Source organism: Delphinus delphis, chromosome 12 (genome assembly GCF_949987515.2).
Source record: "Delphinus delphis chromosome 12, mDelDel1.2, whole genome shotgun sequence".
NCBI classification, from domain to species: domain Eukaryota; kingdom Metazoa; phylum Chordata; class Mammalia; order Artiodactyla; family Delphinidae; genus Delphinus; species Delphinus delphis.
In genome coordinates, this window is record NC_082694.2 from 74,811,264 (window position 1) to 74,830,015 (window position 18,752).

General features: G+C 59.0%; 1 protein-coding gene across 3 annotated transcripts in view; it reads left to right on the forward strand.

Moving 5' to 3' along the window:
* The window catches only part of HS1BP3 (HCLS1 binding protein 3), a 34,440-nt gene extending 17,209 nt beyond the window's left edge, over positions 1–17,231 (forward strand). For 2 of the 3 annotated variants that reach the window (XM_060027044.1, XM_060027045.1), the window contains exons 5-7: positions 10,478–10,641; positions 12,049–12,184; positions 16,170–17,231. In XM_060027044.1, coding sequence (XP_059883027.1) covers positions 10,478–10,641; positions 12,049–12,184; positions 16,170–16,434 — 565 coding nt within the window. In that variant the 3' untranslated portion in view covers positions 16,435–17,231. Of the gene's footprint in view, positions 1–10,477; positions 10,642–12,048; positions 12,185–13,097; positions 13,913–16,169 lie in introns of those variants that run through there. The other variant, XM_060027046.1, reaches the window with a different exon arrangement.
* The last annotated feature ends 1,521 nt before the right edge of the window (positions 17,232–18,752 follow it).

The following is an 18,752-nucleotide window of genomic DNA, read 5'->3' on the forward strand; positions in this document are numbered from 1 at the left end:
AATTTACCCCTTTCCTTCAGTTTTCTGCAAGGAAAGCAGGATAATGATAGCGCCCATCTTTTGCGGCTCTCATGAAAATTAAGTGAGTTAGACGTCACGGCCCCATCGTTCTGCCCCACCACCTCTGCAGAGGTGGACAGACCACAGACCCAGTGACATTCTCTCTGCCTGTCTCGCAGGTCCTGTTCCAGAAAGAAATTAGAGCCAAAGAGAAATCAGGCAGGGACAAGTTCAACTTAAACAGCGTGAAAAATACAGTCGAGAGAGCACTGCCCACCACCCGCAGGCCTTCCTCTCCTAGTGGGGTGTGTGAGGGTGGGCACATGAGGACATGTGGCTGCAGGGTCGACGTGAGACCAGCCTGGAGGGGACGAGGAGTCAGACTTGGGAAAGATCCCAGGCGCTCGGGGAGACGGGGGCCGGAGCCGGAGGTCCTGCCGCTCCTTGGTGCCAGGTGTCAGGCCCTTCCAGCACCTCCCACCCCCGCTGGCCTTGTCCTAGGAGGGGCTCAGCGGCCTGTGGGAGTGACTGCGAGGTTATGTCGGGAGAAGTTCGTAATAGCCGCTCGTTATCAGCCTTGTGCGACCCTAGGGCCTTGTTGGGCTGTATTTGTTTGAACTCAGCCTCTCTGTTATTCTGAGTAACCACATGTTACTTGCTGCCAGACTGCTATGGGCTTGCGTGGTTTGTGCCAGCCTCTGGCTAAAGGACGTGCTTAGCAAAGCAGCTCCTTTTTTGGGTAGGAAAACGCTCTTTGGGGTTGGCAAGGGCCGCCTTTAATTCCCTGCTTACTCCAGTAGCAGATGGTTGGGTGAGGTGCTGGCTGTCTGGGGACCCCCTGCGCCCCAGCACCATCCCCAGCTCTGCACTCGGGGGGCCTCCTTTCTGAATCCGAGGAGAGCTGAGCACCTAAAAGGGATCCCGGAGGCTTTTGACCTTCTGCCGGTCTTTCTTTTAATACCGATGTGACAATAGTCAGTGCTGTCGTCTCCACTGGGAATAATAACAACTAACATTTTCTGAGAGTTTATTAAATGCCAGGAACTGATTAGCATTTACATGAATAGATATTTTCTATTCTATTTCTTTTTTTTTTTAAGGGTCATGACTCAACCAAATTGCTTTCCATATCCACCGTGGGTCTGGTTTGGGAAATGGTGCCCTAGGAAGCGGGTTCTGGCGTCGGGCTCGTTCTGTGTGTGAGGAAGCTGACATTTGGAGTCCAGTAGCTCATCCAAATTCATCCAGCCCCAGATGGCAGTCAGGACTTGGTGTCACCTCCCTGCCCTGTCCCCGGATCCCAGTCTCCCAGCAGATTGGGAGGCAGGCAGGGCCCTAGGATTATACCCCCTTCAGAGATGGGAAAATTGAGGACAGAGTTGCGCGGGGACTTGGCTAGTGCCTTGTGTGTGGCAGGGCCCTCCCTTGAAGTGAGGGTGTCCCCTTGGCCTCTCGTGGGACACCCAGGTGGGCCTGTTGACTTCTTTGTACAAGGCTGCCTACCCGACCCTCTGGTGAGGAACATTCTGTTCTTTGCAGGAGACTTATGCTTGGCCTGCATATTTCTCCATCCTGTGCCCTCAGTTCCTCTGCGGCTGCGGCTGCGGCTGCGGCATCCTCGCTCTCCCAGCCCCCCACCTCCCTGAGTGCCCATCTGGGCCGGATGCCGGCCTTCCCCAAGCGGCCACGTTTCCAGGCGGCAGGCGCTGGCCCTTCCTGCCGTGGCCGCGCCGGGGCGCTGTTTCTCCACTGTGGGGTTGCTGGACGGGTGGGGGCCACGGCACAAAGCCTGGCTTTCCTTTGTCTGTAAAACCTGGTTTTGATTAGGGAAGGACGCACTGCTGCACGCTTAGAAAGTGCCTCAGGATAGACAAAGCCCTCACCGCCTCCAAATCCCACGCTGCCACGCTCCTCTTTTCGGAATTTTTGTGTGTCCCTGTCCCGGCCAGTCCATGTAACTGCAGACATAGTACACATGCCTTTTTACACTCCGCTCTTGCACTTAATGTCCTCACGATCGGTTTCCATGCGGAACACAGTTTTCATGTTTAACTTTCTATTTTAGAGACTTCACAGTCCTGAGAAAGGTGAAGTTCTCCCATAATAGTTTTGCCTTCTGCTGGAAATACGCTGCGAGGAACATTTTAAATTGTAACTCAAATGATGTATGATTAGTGTAGAAATATTGCAAACACCGTTAAAAGCCCTTTCATCATGAAAGGTGTACACTTTTGGATATTCACGTTTTACTACCGAAATGGAACTGCGTTACGTGCGCCATTCCATAATTCGCTTTTTTCCAGCTTACACACTGGGTTTTCCCGGATCAGTAAATAGGCTTGTACATTCTTAACTTGGTGTTAGCCCATCAGGCCGATGTGCTGTAAATGGCATTCCCAGGCCCCCGCTGGGGGACACTGTGGTGTTTGCCATAGGTTTTTGCTATTACAGGCAATGAAAGAACTTTCCCCCCAGTCACCTGACCCAGAGCAAGGTCCTAAAAGCTTCTGCTGGGGGTCTTGGTTGTGCCTCTCCAGTGAAGGGGTCTTTAAGGACTTAATTCCCCTGTGTTGGGAAGTCCTCCCTGCTTTTCCAAACCCTGCCCATCCACAAGGCCCGCTGCCCCCTCCTCTTCCCCCAGTGTCCAGGGAGCTCCCCAACCTCCAGGCCCCAGGTCCCTGAGGACCCTCAGCTTCCCAAGGGGCAGGCTGGCTCCTGCAGGATCACGCTTTCCTGTAAGACTGGGCTTCCTGCTGTCTGCTCCAAGGAGGGGGAGCCAGCACCCGGGGCCCTGTGCCGTGGCCTCAAGTGGTGAAGCTGGACGTTTCTCTGGAACGTGAATCATGTGTTTTGTCATAAATATTTATACAGATTTTGCTATATCTTTCCTAAAATAACCGTATGTGTTTTAGTATAAAAATACCTCGCTTCCTTTATTCGGATGGAACTGCTACTCTGGGATCATTCTGTGGTTCTGAAGACTTCCGGCACGCTGCCAGGTGCCCCCAGATCTACTAACCCAAGATTTACTTATTTTCCCGCCAGCTTTATTGAGATAAAATTGCCATGTGACGTGTGTAAGGTTAAGGTTCACCATGTGATGACGCGATGCACCTACGTAGTGTGAAATGATTACCACAATAAGGTCAGCCATCGCCTCACCACCGTTTCCAAGATAGAGAAGCGAGGCGACCCCCAAGGACAGGAGCTCTGCAGGGACAGCTTGGCCTCACCCCGCCTCACGAGGGGCCCCAGGAGCTGCTCCTCCTCGGACGCCTCTTGCTAAGTATCCCGGCTGTCCCTTTTGGGCTTACGGCCCCTTTAGGGTTCCAGCCCCCGCCTAGGAGAGCAGAGCCCGGCCGGGAATTCTGCACCACCTGGAGCTGGTTAGAAATGCAGGTTCCACCTCAGGCTCCCTCGAACCTGGACGGGGCCCAAGAACCTGTGTTTTAACGAGCTCTTGGCACGCTCCACAGGCAAATTCCTGCTTGAGGAGCCCCCCAAACCGAGCTCAGCAGAAGTCTGGGAGAAGCAGGAGGACAGTGATGCAGAGAGCAGGTGCACCAGCCGCCAGTCTCTGCCACTCACAGGGGTTCCAGTAGGCGGGCTCGGGGAGGCCTTTCCTGTTACTGTCAGCCCCCGGCCCACCACTGTCTCTCGGGTCTCCCTCTCTGGTCTCCTGCTGGAGGGCCGTTCTTCCTATCGCTCTCGGGGCTGTGAGCCAGGGCTGGCGGCCTCGCGCTGTACCTCCACGCACAGCACTTAGCCTCGGCCGTCCTGGGTCCAAACAAGGAGCGTGCAGGGGGCACAGTGGGCCCCTTCGTCTCACCCTAGAGCTGTCACGGTGATTGCAGCATCAGCTACCGTTAGGGGTGACCACAGCACCCCCTACAGGCATGGGTTTCCCCATCCACGGCAGTGCACAGAGTCTGTCCTGAGTGAATAGAAGTGTCAGGGACAAACACATGGAACAGTGCCTTCCACTTTTCTAACTGAGTAGCAAGACGCTTTGGTTCTAGAGAAATCTCATACAGGACCCTGATATATGAAACAGACAGAAGTAAAGTTGGCCGGGTTGGGACAGGAGTGGGGACTGGATCTCTGCCCCTCAGCCTCAGCCCACCTCGGTGGCGGCCCTGGGCAGCTTTGCAGAAGGCCAGGGCCCCTGAGCGTGGTTTGAAGGCCACTGGATGGAAAAGCAGGAAAGCCTAAGATGTGTGGTCACCCCAGAGCAGGGCTAGCGGCTGACTGTCCCAGGTTCAAGTCCCGGCTCTGCCACTTAGCAGCCGGTGGGCCCTGGGTGGGTTGCTGAACTTCTCAAAAGCCACAGTTTCTCTCTTTGTAAATTAAAGTCCAGGCCCAGTGATTGTAAGGGTAAAACGGGATGAAGTACAGGAAATTTCCTTTGTATGATGTTAACACTATTTCAGGTTTACTTTGCTCTGAAAAAACCCTTGGGTGTTTAAAGTACACAATTGAAATGGAAAAGGCAGCTTTTCCATTTCCTGTTGTCATGCAGATATCGGCCTCGTGTGTTGTGCACACAAGGGCCTTTGCCTCCCCTCCAGCGTCTTTGTGGTTATAATTGAGGAGCCCCTCCAGGATCACACGGTCTGGGGCGTGGTCCAAGCGGGAGCTGCGTCCTCTTGACTCCTGGCCCAGGACTTACCCCATCACCCCCAGACCGAGACGCCCACCTGTGCCGGGTGCCCACTTCACCGCCCCGGTCCATTTGCTCTCCATGGCGGGTGATGTAGGGGATGGGTGTTCTTCGCCGCAAGGACCACCAGCGTCCACTGGTCACGTCAGCGTTTGGAGTGTCGTTGGGGGTATTGGAATAAACGAAGACCGCCCAGATGAGAACACGCAAAGGCCACTTATTCAGAGCAGGCCATAGCAGGGGACTTAGCCACCATCACCTGCGTTTGGGCAGAGACTCACAGGCAGGCGGGGAGCGGGAAAGATTTCTGGTGGCAGAAGGGGAAGGCTCGGGTCTGCCTGACTGCAGACTATTGGCATGCGAAAGCCAGAGGCCTAACCAGAAGTGGGGCGGCCTGCAGCCTGCGTGTTTGCTTGGGGGAGCATATTTGCCTCTGTCGCTGGGCCTAATAAGCGGGAAGCAGGGTGAAGACGAGGGAAGCTGGCAGTTACCGATCAAGGCCTGGCCACTGGGGCCATAGCTGCAGAGACTGCGGTGGGGCTTCCTGGGCCGGTGGCTGCAGGTTGCGGGTTCTGTTTATATCTGGCCTGGCGGTTGCCTGTTTGTTCATACGGTCTGTCGGGGCCACCGTGGGTGTGATCAGGGTTGGGAGTTTTGTTTTCAAGCCGGGGGTGGCAGAGCCCCTTCAGCTGGGCCGCCCTGGTTTCTTGGTGCTGCTGCCGTGGTGGGTGAGGGGCAACGTTTGGCCGCCCCTGTGCAGAGAAGGAGAAATGTCATCCCCCACAAGCTGAGAAGAGAGAGAGGTCCCTGAGGTCCTGGTCCCTCGCGGGGCGGGGAGGGTGCCCAGCGGCCTGGAGAGTCAGGCTGGGGCTGCTGAGGGTGTGACTTGTGGGAAAGGAGCAAATGATGGGCGTCCAGGGCAGCTACCTGGACTGGCCGGTTTACTTTGTAGAGCCCAGAATGGAGGCAGTTGGGACGAAACACAATGTGAGCTAGACGTCCTCAAGCAGCGCCTGTGATCACGGGCCTCTGCTTTGCCCAGCAGCGTACAGGCTCCACTTTGCACCTTCCAGATCATTCCTTGTTCCCACTGAACAGATAAGGAGACACTCAGAGAGTGAAATGACTGGCCTGGGGTGGTACACAGGTTCTCCTGCATCCCCCTCCAGGGTGTCCTCCCTCAGACCGGTCATAATGCCCCCATCCCTGGCCCTGCGGGATGTGGCCCGACTTCCCCTCAGACCCTCCCCCTCCTCCCTCCATGCACCTGCCGTCCAGTTGTTGGGCACTTGAACATACCAAGCCCTTCCCACCTCAGCGTTTTCACAGGGGTCTTCTCTCTGCCTGGAGCACAGCTTTCCCAACCCTGCTCACCCTTCCTCCGGTGCTTTCCTGAATCCCCTGGCCCAGCGAGGCTGGTGTGGGCCCACAGGGTGAACGCCTGTCCTCCATGATTGGCGCGACTCCTGTGATCGGGTCGCGGCGGAAGCCCGTTGCCTAGCGCTGCTGCAAATCACATTGTCCTGGAATGAACATCACAAGTTCATTTACTGGCACTCGGAGAATTTTCACTAATGGGAAAAAAAAAAGAAAGTGAATTTAAGATTAAAAAGTGAAAAGTGCTGTATTTTGAAGCAGGAACGTTACACGCTTGGAAAAGAGTTGATTTCCGTGTCTGATTTAGTATCACCCTGGCTCTGAAGGTAACAGTCATGTTGTCTGTGAGTCTTGGCTTCAGAAGGATCCACCGTCTTCTGGTTAGTCTAGGAGATGCCTCTGCAACTCAAGTGCACTCAGGACCTTGGCCCTTGGTCCCCATCGGGGATCTGTCACAGGGGCAGGTGCATCCGGGAACACTGACACAAGCCCCCTGGGTGGCCGGAGGGGAGGACGTTCTCATGTCAGTCCCTGTCACCAGAGCCGCCTGAGCCCCGTGGAGCAGGGCCGCTCCTTGGCCTATCAGAGCTGTCAGCTGTGGCACCTGCCGCCTGTCACTCATGCGCGCTCCCCGCCCGCCTGCAGGATGTGGCCTGGCCTGGACATCTGTCTTCTATCAGGCACACACAGCAGGAAAGCTGACGTCTGTGCGTGCACACGCGTGTGCACTGCAGGAGCACGGTTCCATGTGCCTGCACCCGTCCAGGGACCTCCCCCCACCGCCCCCCACCCTCGACCTCCTGCAACCCGTGCTGTGCGGGAACCCGCACAAGGTCGGCAGCTGCGGTTCCGTCCATTGCAGACCCCACTGTTTGATGCTCAGTTGCCCCATCCCTGGTGACAGGAGTCTGATCGTACCAGCCTTCCTTTGGAGGAGGGAGAAGGGGGGGCATCCTTTATGGCTCCGTGCAGAGGGTGTGCTGGTGGCGGGCACAGCAGAACTGGGTGGTGTGTCCTGCGGGCACCCGGGTGGATGCGGGTGGAAAGGAGCTGAGGGGGGACAGAGGGGGCGCCAGGACCGTAGCCGTGTGTGCAGTCTGAGTCCACGTTCACACGATGTGTGAGGGAGGGGAGGGAACGGGCTTGGAGTCAGAGTGACTCACCTGACATTGAAATGCCTGTCCTGTCCCTGAGTCAGAATCTGGCACCATCCTAAACTTGTCCCTTCTGCCCACGGGTCACTTCAGCAGTCCACATTTATCAGCACTTTGCCTTCTGACGGCCTCCCTGCTCTCATTTTCCCCAGTCCGGGCCCTGGTTGTTCCTCCAGGGACCAGGAGCAAAGCTTCCATTGGGCACTGTGTTCCCGGTGGTGCCCAGTCCCGCAGCCCCTCACAGATTGAGGGTCTCTCTGCCTGTGTCAGTCTTCTGCCCTCAGCCCCACAGGTCACTGCCCTCCTCTACGCCACCTGCCCTAGGAAGCCCTCGGGCTGGGTTGGCTCCTTCCTCGGGGCTCCGGCTATCACAGAATGAGTGCCCTGTGTGGTGATGACGGGTGTATGTCTGTGACCCTGCTCGGCTGTGAGCTTCTGGGGACAGCGCCAGGTCTTCCTCACCTCTGTGCCCTCATCACCCAGCACAGGTTCTTGCCCGTGGGAGGTACTTCCCAAGCGCTGGCACATAGAAGTCACTCCGAGTGAAAGGATGAGCTTTTCTTACGGGAGGGCCGAGGGGCTGCTGGAGAGACCAGCTGGGGTGCCTGCGAGATCCCTGGAGGAGGAGCCGTGGGGTGGAAGGCCTCTTTCTGAGATGATGCTGGCCGCCCCTCTCTCTTCACTCCCTTTCCCCCCATCCGTCTGTCTGTCTGTCCATCCTTGCGCCGCCCCTCCATCCATCTGTTCTTTCGTCTAATATTTATTGAGTGTCTGCTCTGGACCAGGCACACTACTGAGTCCCCAGAATTTGGGGCTAACCAGGACAGGACCCTGGGGCTTTCGGCCATCAAAGCTCCGTGTTTCTTCTTCTTCTTTGTCTCCCCTGGAGACGGGTCGGGGGTAGTCGGGGAGACGGAGGATGGCCCAGGAGGAACGGGGTGGGGTTCAGATGGTGCCTGACTGAGCAGCCCCATGGGCTGTAGAGTCGCTTTATTTCAGTTCGAGAGACAGAAGATAAAAAATGTCTCCAGGGAGAAAAACAGGAACATTCATCGGATTTGAGAGGAAAACTCACATAGCAGGAAAGCCAGGCCTAATTTGTGCTCTCCGAACCAGAAGTAGGTGCAAGAAGGGAAATCGTTGAAATCTCTGCCTGGCTCCTCCAGAGATAATTAATCACGTCTGTCCGTTCACTTCCTTTGTTCTTCAGACCCTCCCTTCTCTCTGTGCTGCCTCTGATTTCTGGTCGGTGGAAAGCCCCCAGCCCCTGCCCCAGGGGGCCAGTCTGCTGGGGAGGATGTGTGTGTGCCTTCCCCATGGGTGGTTTCAGAGCTGCCGGTTCCGGTTCCGAGCAGGGTGGACCTGCGGACGCTGGCTGCGAGCTCCCTGCTGGGGGCTCCCCGCCCTTCACTGCTGCAGCCCCTGCCGGGTGCAGAGGCACAGCCAGGCAAAGGGCGGCTGCGACGGGTAATTGAGGGGCAGCCTGTGGGACGGAGCCCGCAGGCCCCTGGCTGGTCCAGTGGCTCCCAAACACGGCCGGTCATCAGAGCCCACAGGGACACAAGCGGCTCCCGGCGCCTGCCGCTGGGGTTCTCATTCAGCGGGTCTCGGCTGGCTGTGGCCATCTCCAGCTGGCCTGCCCCGAAGGCCAGGACCTCGTCGGTACCCGCTTACTAGGGGTCATTAGAGCGGCGCTGGCTCTGCCTGGTCTGTGAGGCAGAAGGGGAAGACATCCCAGGAAAAGCAGGACTCCCTGACTCCTTAAGACGTGTGAGGAAGCGCAGATGAAGTTTCTGGAGGAGCCCAGGCTCCCTTCACCTTGCCCAGCACCACAGGCAGGGCCTGGGGATGACACCACAGCGGAGGTGTGGCCCTGGTGGCCTGTGGCCTGAGCCCATCTGGCTTGTGCCCGAGATGGAGAAAAGTGCAGGGACTGGGGTGCGGCCATTGAGTCCCTGGCCCTGCCTGCCGTGTGGCCTTGAGCAGACACCCAGCTTCTTGAACCACCGTTTCCTCGTCTGCTGAGAGAGATCTTCCCGCTGGGGCCTCGGCCCTGAGCACCGAGGAGTGTTGGTCCCGCGGCCTTCCAGCAGGTGCAGCCTCACCTTTCCTAGCTTCTCCCCACCTCCACCGGGAGACTGAAATTCTAGCAGACATCTAAATCCAGACCGTGGGAACAGCCATCTCTGAGCGCCCTGGCCTCCTACGCCCAGGGCCGCCCTGCTGCTGTTTCTCTGCTGCTGGTTAATCTGTGCCTTGTTTACGGTGGTATCAGCGCAGTTTGACTGCACAGTATCGCCCGCATGAGCTCAGCTGGTGGCCTCGGTCCAGTGGAACAGCCCTCCAGGCAGACAGGCGCACGGAAGCCCCACTTCCGGTTAGAAGCTTATTTCTGTTGTTTGCAGGAACCTTAAAATGGCTAATTTAGGCACCACCAGCAGGGGTTGGATCACCTTGTTAAAATAAAACCAGGTTTGTTTATTTCCTGGCGCTATACCTTCCAGTGACGTGTGTAGATCTGCAGTCTTCAGCTCCCTGAAGGCTGCCATGTCCGCTGTGTAACCACCACCCGGATCGGGAAATAAAGCCCTCCCGGGGCCCGAAGCTTCCCCGAGTCCCCTCCTGGTTTCCCGCAGCAGTGTCTGGCCCAAAGCAGGACCTTGGCCAGTCGATGAATGAGACGCAAAGGCACCCGAGGGGTGCAGAGGTGACTGGGGCGCTGAGTAGCCAGAGGGGTTTCCCGAAGGAGGCGATGCTGGCTCAGTGGGACTGAAGTGTTTTCTGGAACGACGGAGGTTAGACCGCTCAAGGGAAGGGGGGATGTGTGGGTGGAAACAAGGGAGCATTGCCCAAGGCTGCCTTCTGTTCTCCCCTGGGTCCAGGCCCTGAGGTGTGCAGCCTCACGTGCGTCCATCCCTGTGTCCGAGCGGCTGTCGGTGGCTCTGTGATGAGCCTGGCCCCCGGGGTGCTGAGGTGGTGTGGCCTCGCAGCTCCGGAAGGAGGGCACGGCCTGCGGCCTGTGGCCTGTCCTGCTGGCCCTTCAGGGCTGGAGTCGTCTGCAGTCAGTCGTGTAGTCCGGACAGCCTCCTGCCTGCCACACACCCCACAGCGGCCGTTCCCTGGGCGCAGGGCTGGGCCGCTTCCGTAGCGGCGCGTCCCCAGCTCACTGTCGCTCCTTGGAAAGCTCCTACGCGACACCGGCTCAAGCCTGCCCGGTGCCTGTGTGGCTGGCCGGCAGGGCTCTTGTGAGAGGTGCTAACCTCGAATTCTGTCTGTGATTCCCCAGCTCCAAGAAGCCCAAGAAACGCCCGGAGGAAGTGGCCGTGAAGCCCAAACCCTCGCCCTGTCTCTCCATCTTTGATGAGGAGGTGGACCCCGACGAGGGGCTCTTTGGCCCGGGCAGGAAGCCCTCTCCCCGGAGCCCCGCAGAGGACGCGCCCCCCAGGGACTGTAAGTAGAGCCCCGGGGGTGTTCCTTTCGCTCTCGGTGTCTCCCGGGTGACCCAGCCAAGCTTTGCGAGTGGCTTTGGACCCACCACACATGAGCAGGACGGCTCATGTGTTAACACGATGCAGATGCAGTCAGTGGAGAGATTTTCTGCTGGAGAAATCTAGTCTCACACCTTGTGTCCCCATAGCCTGGAACGTTCCAGGGCTGAATGTTTATTCTAATCATCCCTCAGAAGCAAAGAGTAGTTTTCTTTGCTGCTTTGAAAAGTGTGGGTCATGACTGGTGTAGAAGTGCCTTTGTTACCTCTGCAGCCAGATGTGGGCACCTGGTGGAGAGTGGACGCTGGCCTGCCTCCGGCCTGCTGGGGCTCTGCATGACTTGGAGTCTAACAAGAGGCTCTGTGTCCCCTGCAGAGACCCCAAGGGAGGGTCCAGTGCAGAGCTGGAACAGGGAAGCTGAGCAGCCCTGGGACTTCCGCACTCGTGCCTGTTCTGACCCTTCCTATCCCCGCCCGCGTTTGCATCCAGGGTAGGGAACTGATGTCACCCATTAATTCAGCCTGCACCAGGCGCCCACTGACGGCCAGGCACTGTGCTGGGGCCGAGAACACCTGGATGAGTGAATCACAGTTCTGGCCTCAGGGCCTCCCTGAGGGAGGTCAGGGACATCTCCTGACCATTAGAGGCTAGCCTGGGCCTGTAACAGGTCTTAGCAGGACGTCCGTGCCTGTGGGGACCCCAGGGAAGGCTTCCTGGGTGAGGGTCAGGTGGAGGAACTGTACCTGAGCTGGATCCTGAAAGGTCAGCGGAGTTTGCCAGGGCTGCTGACGAAGCACATTCCAGGCGGAGAAGCTGCAGTTACCTTTCACGAAGGGCAGCGTTGAGCGGTGGAGACGGCGAGAGGGTGGGGAGTAGACCCCGGCTCCTCGAAGGCAGAGGCTGTGGTCAGAGCCGTGTCTGCTCACCACTGCATCCCAGAGCTGGCAGCCCCGGGCCGGTGGTTGGCGCTCAGTGAGCGCTTGTAGGAAGACTGAGGTGCAGTCCTGGGGGCTGGCCGGGGCCATGGGGAGCCCGGGGTGTGAGCTGAAGAGGCTGTTTCCTCCTAAAAGCAGTGGGGAGGCCGCAAGGACTTGAAACCGGGAGGAGTGGCATCAGGTGGCTCTGGCCCAGCGTGGAGGGAGGCGGGGGCCAGGGCCGCAGGCCCCCGTGAGCACATGTCTCTTGCCCCACGTGGCCCCGTTCCTCTGGTACTTCCGCAATCTGCCTTGCAGACCGAAGTGACAATATTGCTTCCTCTCTCCTGGCTGTGCCAGGAGGTTGGGCCAGACCCTCTCCACCCTGCACCCCGCAGGCAGCCGAGGACAGGCTAGGACTTCTTCTGACCCCTCTGCTGCTTCCTCCTCCGCAGCCCTGAAGCTGTTTGACGATCCTGACCTCGGCGGAGCCGTCCCCCTGGGTGACCCCTTACTGCTGCCAGCTGCCCACGGGGGTGGAGGACCCACGTCCCGCCCAGGCTGCAGGGAGGCCTCCGAGGAGCTGTTCAGGTACCATCTGTCCCCAGTGCTGCTCTACCAGGTCTGAGAGTGGCCTGGACAGAGCCAGGGACCCATCCAGTCTGGGAGCACTTCACCATCCTTGGGCTCCGAGGGAGGGAATCCCGACCCATCAGAGGCAGGAGCCTGTGGGTGGGGGCTGACCAGGAGGCAGCAAGTGGGGTGCGATGAAAGGGTCGGGTGGGGGGCTGTCAGCAGCTCATCAGATTCTAGAAAGACAGGACTGCGTGTATACAAATAGGGTGTGTAAAGAATGAATTATGTAATTGCACGAGCAAGTGTAACTGGCATCAAAGGTTTGGGAACAGATACATAAAACTGACTTGGTAGCACGCAGTGCACGTCGGGGGGGGCAAAGTGCAGACGTTCTGGGCAGTGGCCGGTACCCATCGGCAGGCCGTATGGAGGGGAGAGCGAGGCTTAGCCTGTTACGTGGAGGTTGATTGACAGAACATGTGCATACCTGACCGCCGCGAGGGGTGTGCCGTGTGTCAAGCAGTATGCTGGGCTCTTTACATGTTACCTTATTTAATCCTCAGGCAGCACCGCCTCCCACCCTCACCCTCCACGTAGGTGCTATTTTCTCCTTTTTACGGAAAATGGAGGGTGGGAGAGGTGACTGGCCCAAGGCCCCCAGCTCCCAGGTGACAGGCGGGGATTGGGACCCAGGTCAGCCTGCCTGTGTCCCGTCGTCCCACCCTTCCAGGACTCTGAGCGCTTGGAGGAGGAGAGGCTGGCAGCTCCGCCTCCCACCCTGGGGCCGGCAGGCTCTCCCTGGGCTTCTGCTCGTGCCGCTGCTTCCTCAGCACGCTGGGCACTGTGCGTCTCTGCGTCGCATCATCTATGTCCCCAGGAGGCAGGCCGAGCCTGGCCGTCTACGGGACTCTGAGCTCTCTCTTTCCAGGAAGAGTTACGTGGCGCTGGACATGCGATCCCGGGAGGCTGTCACCACCCCCCCTCGTTAGCAACCGCGGGCTGTTAGCCTTCCGAGTGCCCGGCGAGCCTGAGTCACAGCGACGGCTCCTTGCCATTACATCTCCCCACGGCCCCTGGCAGCTGTTCACGCTCATCCTGCGTCCTCACCGCTGACACCCAGGCAGCAGTACTCCCTGGGAGAAGCTGGGACTGTTGTTATGTGCTTCGGGGTGACGCTGAGGCCCAGGGAAGCAGGTCAGCCCCGTTGCCAGGACTCAGCATGTCCTAGCGGGGCAGACCCAGTGGGACCTTTGGGCATCGTTTATACTAAATCCATTACACTGGAACTTTCCAGCCCATGTTCTGCGGAACGCCGGTTTGGGGGGTCTGAAAGGTGTTACCTTCAAACGCTTTCTGTGGCCAGATGTCCGGGTTAAGCAGGACTTTCCAAGCCTTTAGTGTGTGGGCACGCGTGGCTCAAGGGCGATGCCAACGCAGCATTTCACGTTCCAGTTGGTCCCTGGGACCCTTTCCTTTGTAAGGCCTCCTACATCCCACAGGGCTCTCTGGCAGTCACTGCCTTAGAGAATGTGAGTCCTGTGACCCTGCCTTTGCTCTGCCAGACATCTGGTAAAGAAGGAATTACCCTCTTGAGAGCAGGAACCGTATTTTGTTTTCTTTGTGTGTGTCCTGGGACTATGCAGGTGGTAACCGGGCTTCCTTATGATAAACTTTCTAATATTCATCCATCCATCAGTGCTTTCATCACCCTTCATTCCACCACTGGCATCTGCCATCCCATCCTGAGGCAGCACGGAGGGGCGCTTGAGCCGGGTTTGGAGGCTGAGAAACCCCCGTTCCCTCTTGCTCTGGGGCCCCAGTTTTGGTCTTTAGTCAAGTTCTGCAGAGACCTGGGGAAGAGGAGTTCCCTCGGTGGTTGACCTCACACCTGCAGGGCCTGGAAGGGAGGGGAGCTGGACCTTGTGTCTGTGCGACCTGTTTTTACCCGTGACTCAGGGAGCCCAGTTGGAAATAGGGTGCTTGGCAAGAGATGCTGTGTGGCCACCTGTATCCCGGGTGTGACTGCCCCACCTTCTGCCTCAGAGCAAATCCAGCTCCTGATTCGCTCCAAAGAGTCATTGCTTTGCCAAGCAGTATAAATCCTGAACTCCGACACAAGCTTTTAGCTGCTGCTTTATTTCCCTAAGGGCCCCTGTTTGAGGATTTCAGTCCCCCAGAGCTTTTCCTGGGTACCCAGCCTCCAGTGGAGGATGTAGGACAAGCCAGCACCTGCCCCAGGGGGGCTCAAGGAAGGGCAGCACTTGGAGGGAGCGGGGACACAGCTGAGCTGAACTTGCCAGGAGGAGCCTGTCCCGGGGTGATGCCTCCTGGGATTGCCTGGAACTCACTCTTTCAAGGCCTGGCTTGGGCCAGTCCCTCTGGGTCTGGAGGGACACCTTTTGCTCACTTCTCTGCCATCCGTGGGAGGCTCTGAATTCTCCCCTTGGGGCCTATGCCACATCACAGGAGGCTGACCGAGGAAGCAGGCAGGGTGACCCACTGCCCCTTCAGTAGCTGCTTCCTGGCAGGCAGCCCTTCCCAGGAAGGGCACCTCCACCCTCATGTAGACCTCTGCCAGGCCCTGTGGTGCCGGGAGTTGTTCTGGCCAGAGGTGCCTCCCCTCTGCTCCTGCCTTTACTCAGCTGTGCTGCTGTCTGAGCTGGAGCCCGTTCACAGTTAGGGAGACGGAGGACCAGGCAGGTGGGGTGGGCTGAGGCCACTGAAGGAGTAGCAGGATGAGGGAGGGAACCACACTCCGCCTGCTGCGCTGCGTGTCTCTGTACAAGGGGTTGTAACCCTGTGGGGTGATGCCGCTGTTGCCATTTGGCAGATGGGAAACCAAAGCTTGGAGAGGCCAAGTGGCCTGCGCGAGGCCCCCTGGTCTTCTGCCTGCAGCGCCTCTGCCCTCCTTCCCCTGTCCCCAGCTAGCTGTGGGCCCCAGGCCAGGCCCTTCATCTTTCTGTGCCCCAGTTTTCACATCTGTAAAATGGAGCTAACATCTGCTACCAGACAGTGTCTTGTGATTACTCAGTGAATTAACGGATGTGGAGAAGGCCGGCCGTGGTAGGTACCCAGCCCAACGTTGATTGGGTGGGCAGGTCGGGGGATGGGTTGAATGGGTCTTTTCGCTGTGCACCTGGTCTGCAGGGGTTGAGTCCTTGCACAAGGAGCTGGCAGCAGGAGCTCCCTCGGGCAGAGGGCAGAGCGGGGCTGCCTCTCTTTCCTGCTGTCCAGGACTTGGGCTGGTCCTGAGTGACCGTCACACTGCTTCGGCCTTCAGTTCCACCAACAGGCCGTCAGGTCCGGGGCATGGCGGAGTCTTGGTGGGTGATGGCCGAGGTCGGCTTCAGCCCTCAGGGGGCCGTGTCTAACGAACGCCCGGGTGGCCCACCAGGGGACGCTGTGGGCCGGCAGACTCCACCCCACGATGGCTTAGAGCCCCTCATTCATTCTTTCTCTGGCTGAACTTGGCCTGGATGAGAGCCCAGCATCTCAAGTCAGACTTACTGGTTCCAGCTCAGGCCGGCCACATGCTTTCACCTCAGGCAGGTGGCTCGGCCTCCTAGGACTTGAGCGTCCGCATCTGCAGGGAGAAGATTGCGCTGTACCTCCCCATGGGTTGTTGAGGATAGCAAAAGGTAATGGGTCTGAAGTGCGTGGCCCAGAGCAGGAGCTCCGTATGTGGCAGCTGTTACTGTTATTTCTTGAAGGGTTGAAGGAGGAGTCACCTAAAGGAGCCAGCTTGTCTGGAGTGGGGTCACCCGAAAAGCAGTCCTGCAGAGGCTGCCAAGGGGCCGGCTCTGCTTGCGCTGGGCTGCGGGGGTGCAGGGAAGGAGAGCCCTGCCCCTCAGTTCCTCCCCGGGGGCGGATGGGTGGAAGGGCGAGGCTGGGAGGCGGGGGGACCGAGCCCAGTGCCCTGCAGGGGTGCCTGCCTTGGCAGGGGGCACCTTGTCCCTTTTGCAGGAGATTGTGCTCAGGGCTTCTCCCTCTGGTTCTCTAGAGTCGAAGAGGACTTGGACCAGATTCTGAACCTGGGGGCTGAGTCCAAACCCCAGCTTCAGCCCCAGCCCCAGCCCAAGCCTCCAGTGGCGGCTAAGCCAGCGCTACTCAGAAAGCCAGCTGTTCCCCCCAGGGCGGGTTCATCTGAGGCTGTGGCCAGGCAGCAGAAGCAGCAGCAGCAGATCCAAGCCATGGACGAGACGGACATCTTACAGTACATCCGGGACCACGACGCGCCTGGCCAGGCTGCCCCCAGCCTCTTCTGACCGCCCCCAAGCCCTGTGCTCTTCCTGAGCCAGCAGACTCTCTCCTGTGGAGGGGCACGTAGTGAGGTGCAGACTTGGACCTGTAGGGCCAGAACCTCTATTCCCAAGGGAGGGAGGTTGGAAGCCGGGTCATAGGACCCCTGTACTGCCTTTTTCCTTTTCCTCAGCCCTGTGGGTTCATGGAATCCTGCAAGATGCAGAGAGCAAGGTCACTATAGGAAGTGGAGCCAAAGTTGTCTCAGCCATGTGGATGTGGAGGGGAGAGCCTGTGGGGATGCCTTGCTAACCAGGAGCCCAGTCCCCAGGATGTCATGAGACTGGGAGCGCGGGGGGCCAGGGAGGCTCCACTCGGGGTGGGAAACTTTGTGCCCACTTGTGCCCACCGGCTCTGCCAGCCCCAGCACGTGCCCACCGGCTCTGCCAGCCCCAGCACGGGAGGGAGGGCTTGGCCAACCTGGGGTTTGGGTGGGAATCTCTAGTCACCATGACTCCTGGAGGCTTGCAGGCCCTGGCAGGCTCCCCAGTAGAGGGATGCTGAGTGGGTGCCCAGGAGAGCCTGGCTAGGTGGGGTGGCCCAGCCACCTCCGGTTACCAGGTGCTAAGCACGGTGCCTTCCCAAGTGTCGGAGCTCAAGGGAAACGTCAGGCCCAGCCCTGCCTCTGGTGTGTAGATGGCCTGACAATCCCCATGTCTTCCTCTCTCTTCCTTTCCTAGGGAAGGCCTGGCCAGACCACGGCCTCCTTGGGCCTCTGGCCATAGGGCCGATGTCCGCCGTTACAGCTTTGAGCACAGGTGTCCCTGCATCCTTCAGGGACGCTGTGGCTGAGGTGCCCCTCCTTCTCACGGCCTGGGCTGGATGCTCTTCGGCCGCTACTTGAAGGCCCCGTCGTGTCCAGCGGTGGGTGCTGCCAGGCCTTCCCTGTCCTCAGGGTCTGGATTTGCTCACTGGCCTTCCCCCAGTGGGAGCCTCCTTCCCGGGAGAAGGAGCCCTGTGCCGGGCAGGGCCAGTGCCTTCGACTTCTCCCCGACCCCCTTGCCCCGGCATACGGGTCTGAGCATGGTGCATGTTTAATGCAGCAAAGAATGCCTCTTTTGTTGTTGTTGTTTTTGATACAGTCTTCATGTTCAGAATTAGTTTTTAAGGAAACACAGGTTTTTAAGAAAATGCAGCTGCTGTTGTCCCTTGGGTTGTGCTGCTCGACAGAGAGGATTGGAAGGAGGATTTGGGATGAGGACCCCAGGCCGTTCCCCATCGGGGCCAGGAGCCAACCCTGATCCCTCAGGGATTCTGCCGGAGCCAGGCCGGTGTTTGCTGCCCTCAGAGTCTCTAGCACCCGCTGCCCAGTGCCAGGACCTGCAGGGCGGGAGGGAGCACTCAGTCTGGTTTGTCCCGCGTCTCACGTCCCCCTTCCCCTCCACTGGTGCCAGCGTGAGAGGAAATAGGCGGCTCTGGGGACTGAGAGCCTAGTTCCTCCTCACCCTCTGCCTTATCTGGGCCCCGAGGGCAGCCTCCCTGGGGCCCGGAGCTGGCTCCGGGACAGCCTCAGCCCCCAGCACAAGCTGCCCCTCTTCTTTTTCGCCGCCAGGCCTTCACACCCGCACGCCACGCTGGGGTCCGCGCTCTTGCCGACTGCAGGAAGGCCTCCGAAGGAAGGAGCAGGTGGTGAGGCGATGGGCTGCCGTGGCCTCTCTCTCCTCCCTGTTCTCTCCTCTGGGCCGCGCCCTCCCTCCCCCAGTGTGCGACATAGGGGAGAGGGTGCAGCTGGCAGGTGCCCGTGGGGGGCCACAGGCGGAAGCTGCCACTCCGGTGTGGCTTCGCCCACTGCTAGCCCGGCCTCCTCCCTGGCAGCCTGGCACTCGGACACCTCAGCAGAGATACTGATGCTCCGCGGCGCCGCAGGTCTGTGACCCACCAGCCGATCTGTGACCTCCAGTCGTCCAATAAAGTCCGTGTCGGTGGCTTATTCCCGCATTTGTTAGTGGCGACCTTTTCTGACCCCGGGCTGATGGGGGACAGTGTGGGGCACTGTCTTTACAGCCCCGGGCTGATGGGGCTCAACAAGGGGCGCTTCCCTCGAAGGACCTGGGGTATGCCAGGCCTCCCAGGCTGCTTCTGGATGGGCCAGGGCGAAGGCAGAGGGAGGATTCCACTGTGTGAACTGAGGCAGAGGGGCCAGAGGCCCCGGCCTGGTGGGGTCATCCGTCAGTAACTGCTCAGCCAGGACCTGTTTGGAAAGAGGACTTTTTCCCTCTCCAGACCTCACTTCTGTCTCCTCAGGGTAGGGACTGGTCTAGGCTTGAACTGGCCTCGAGGTCCT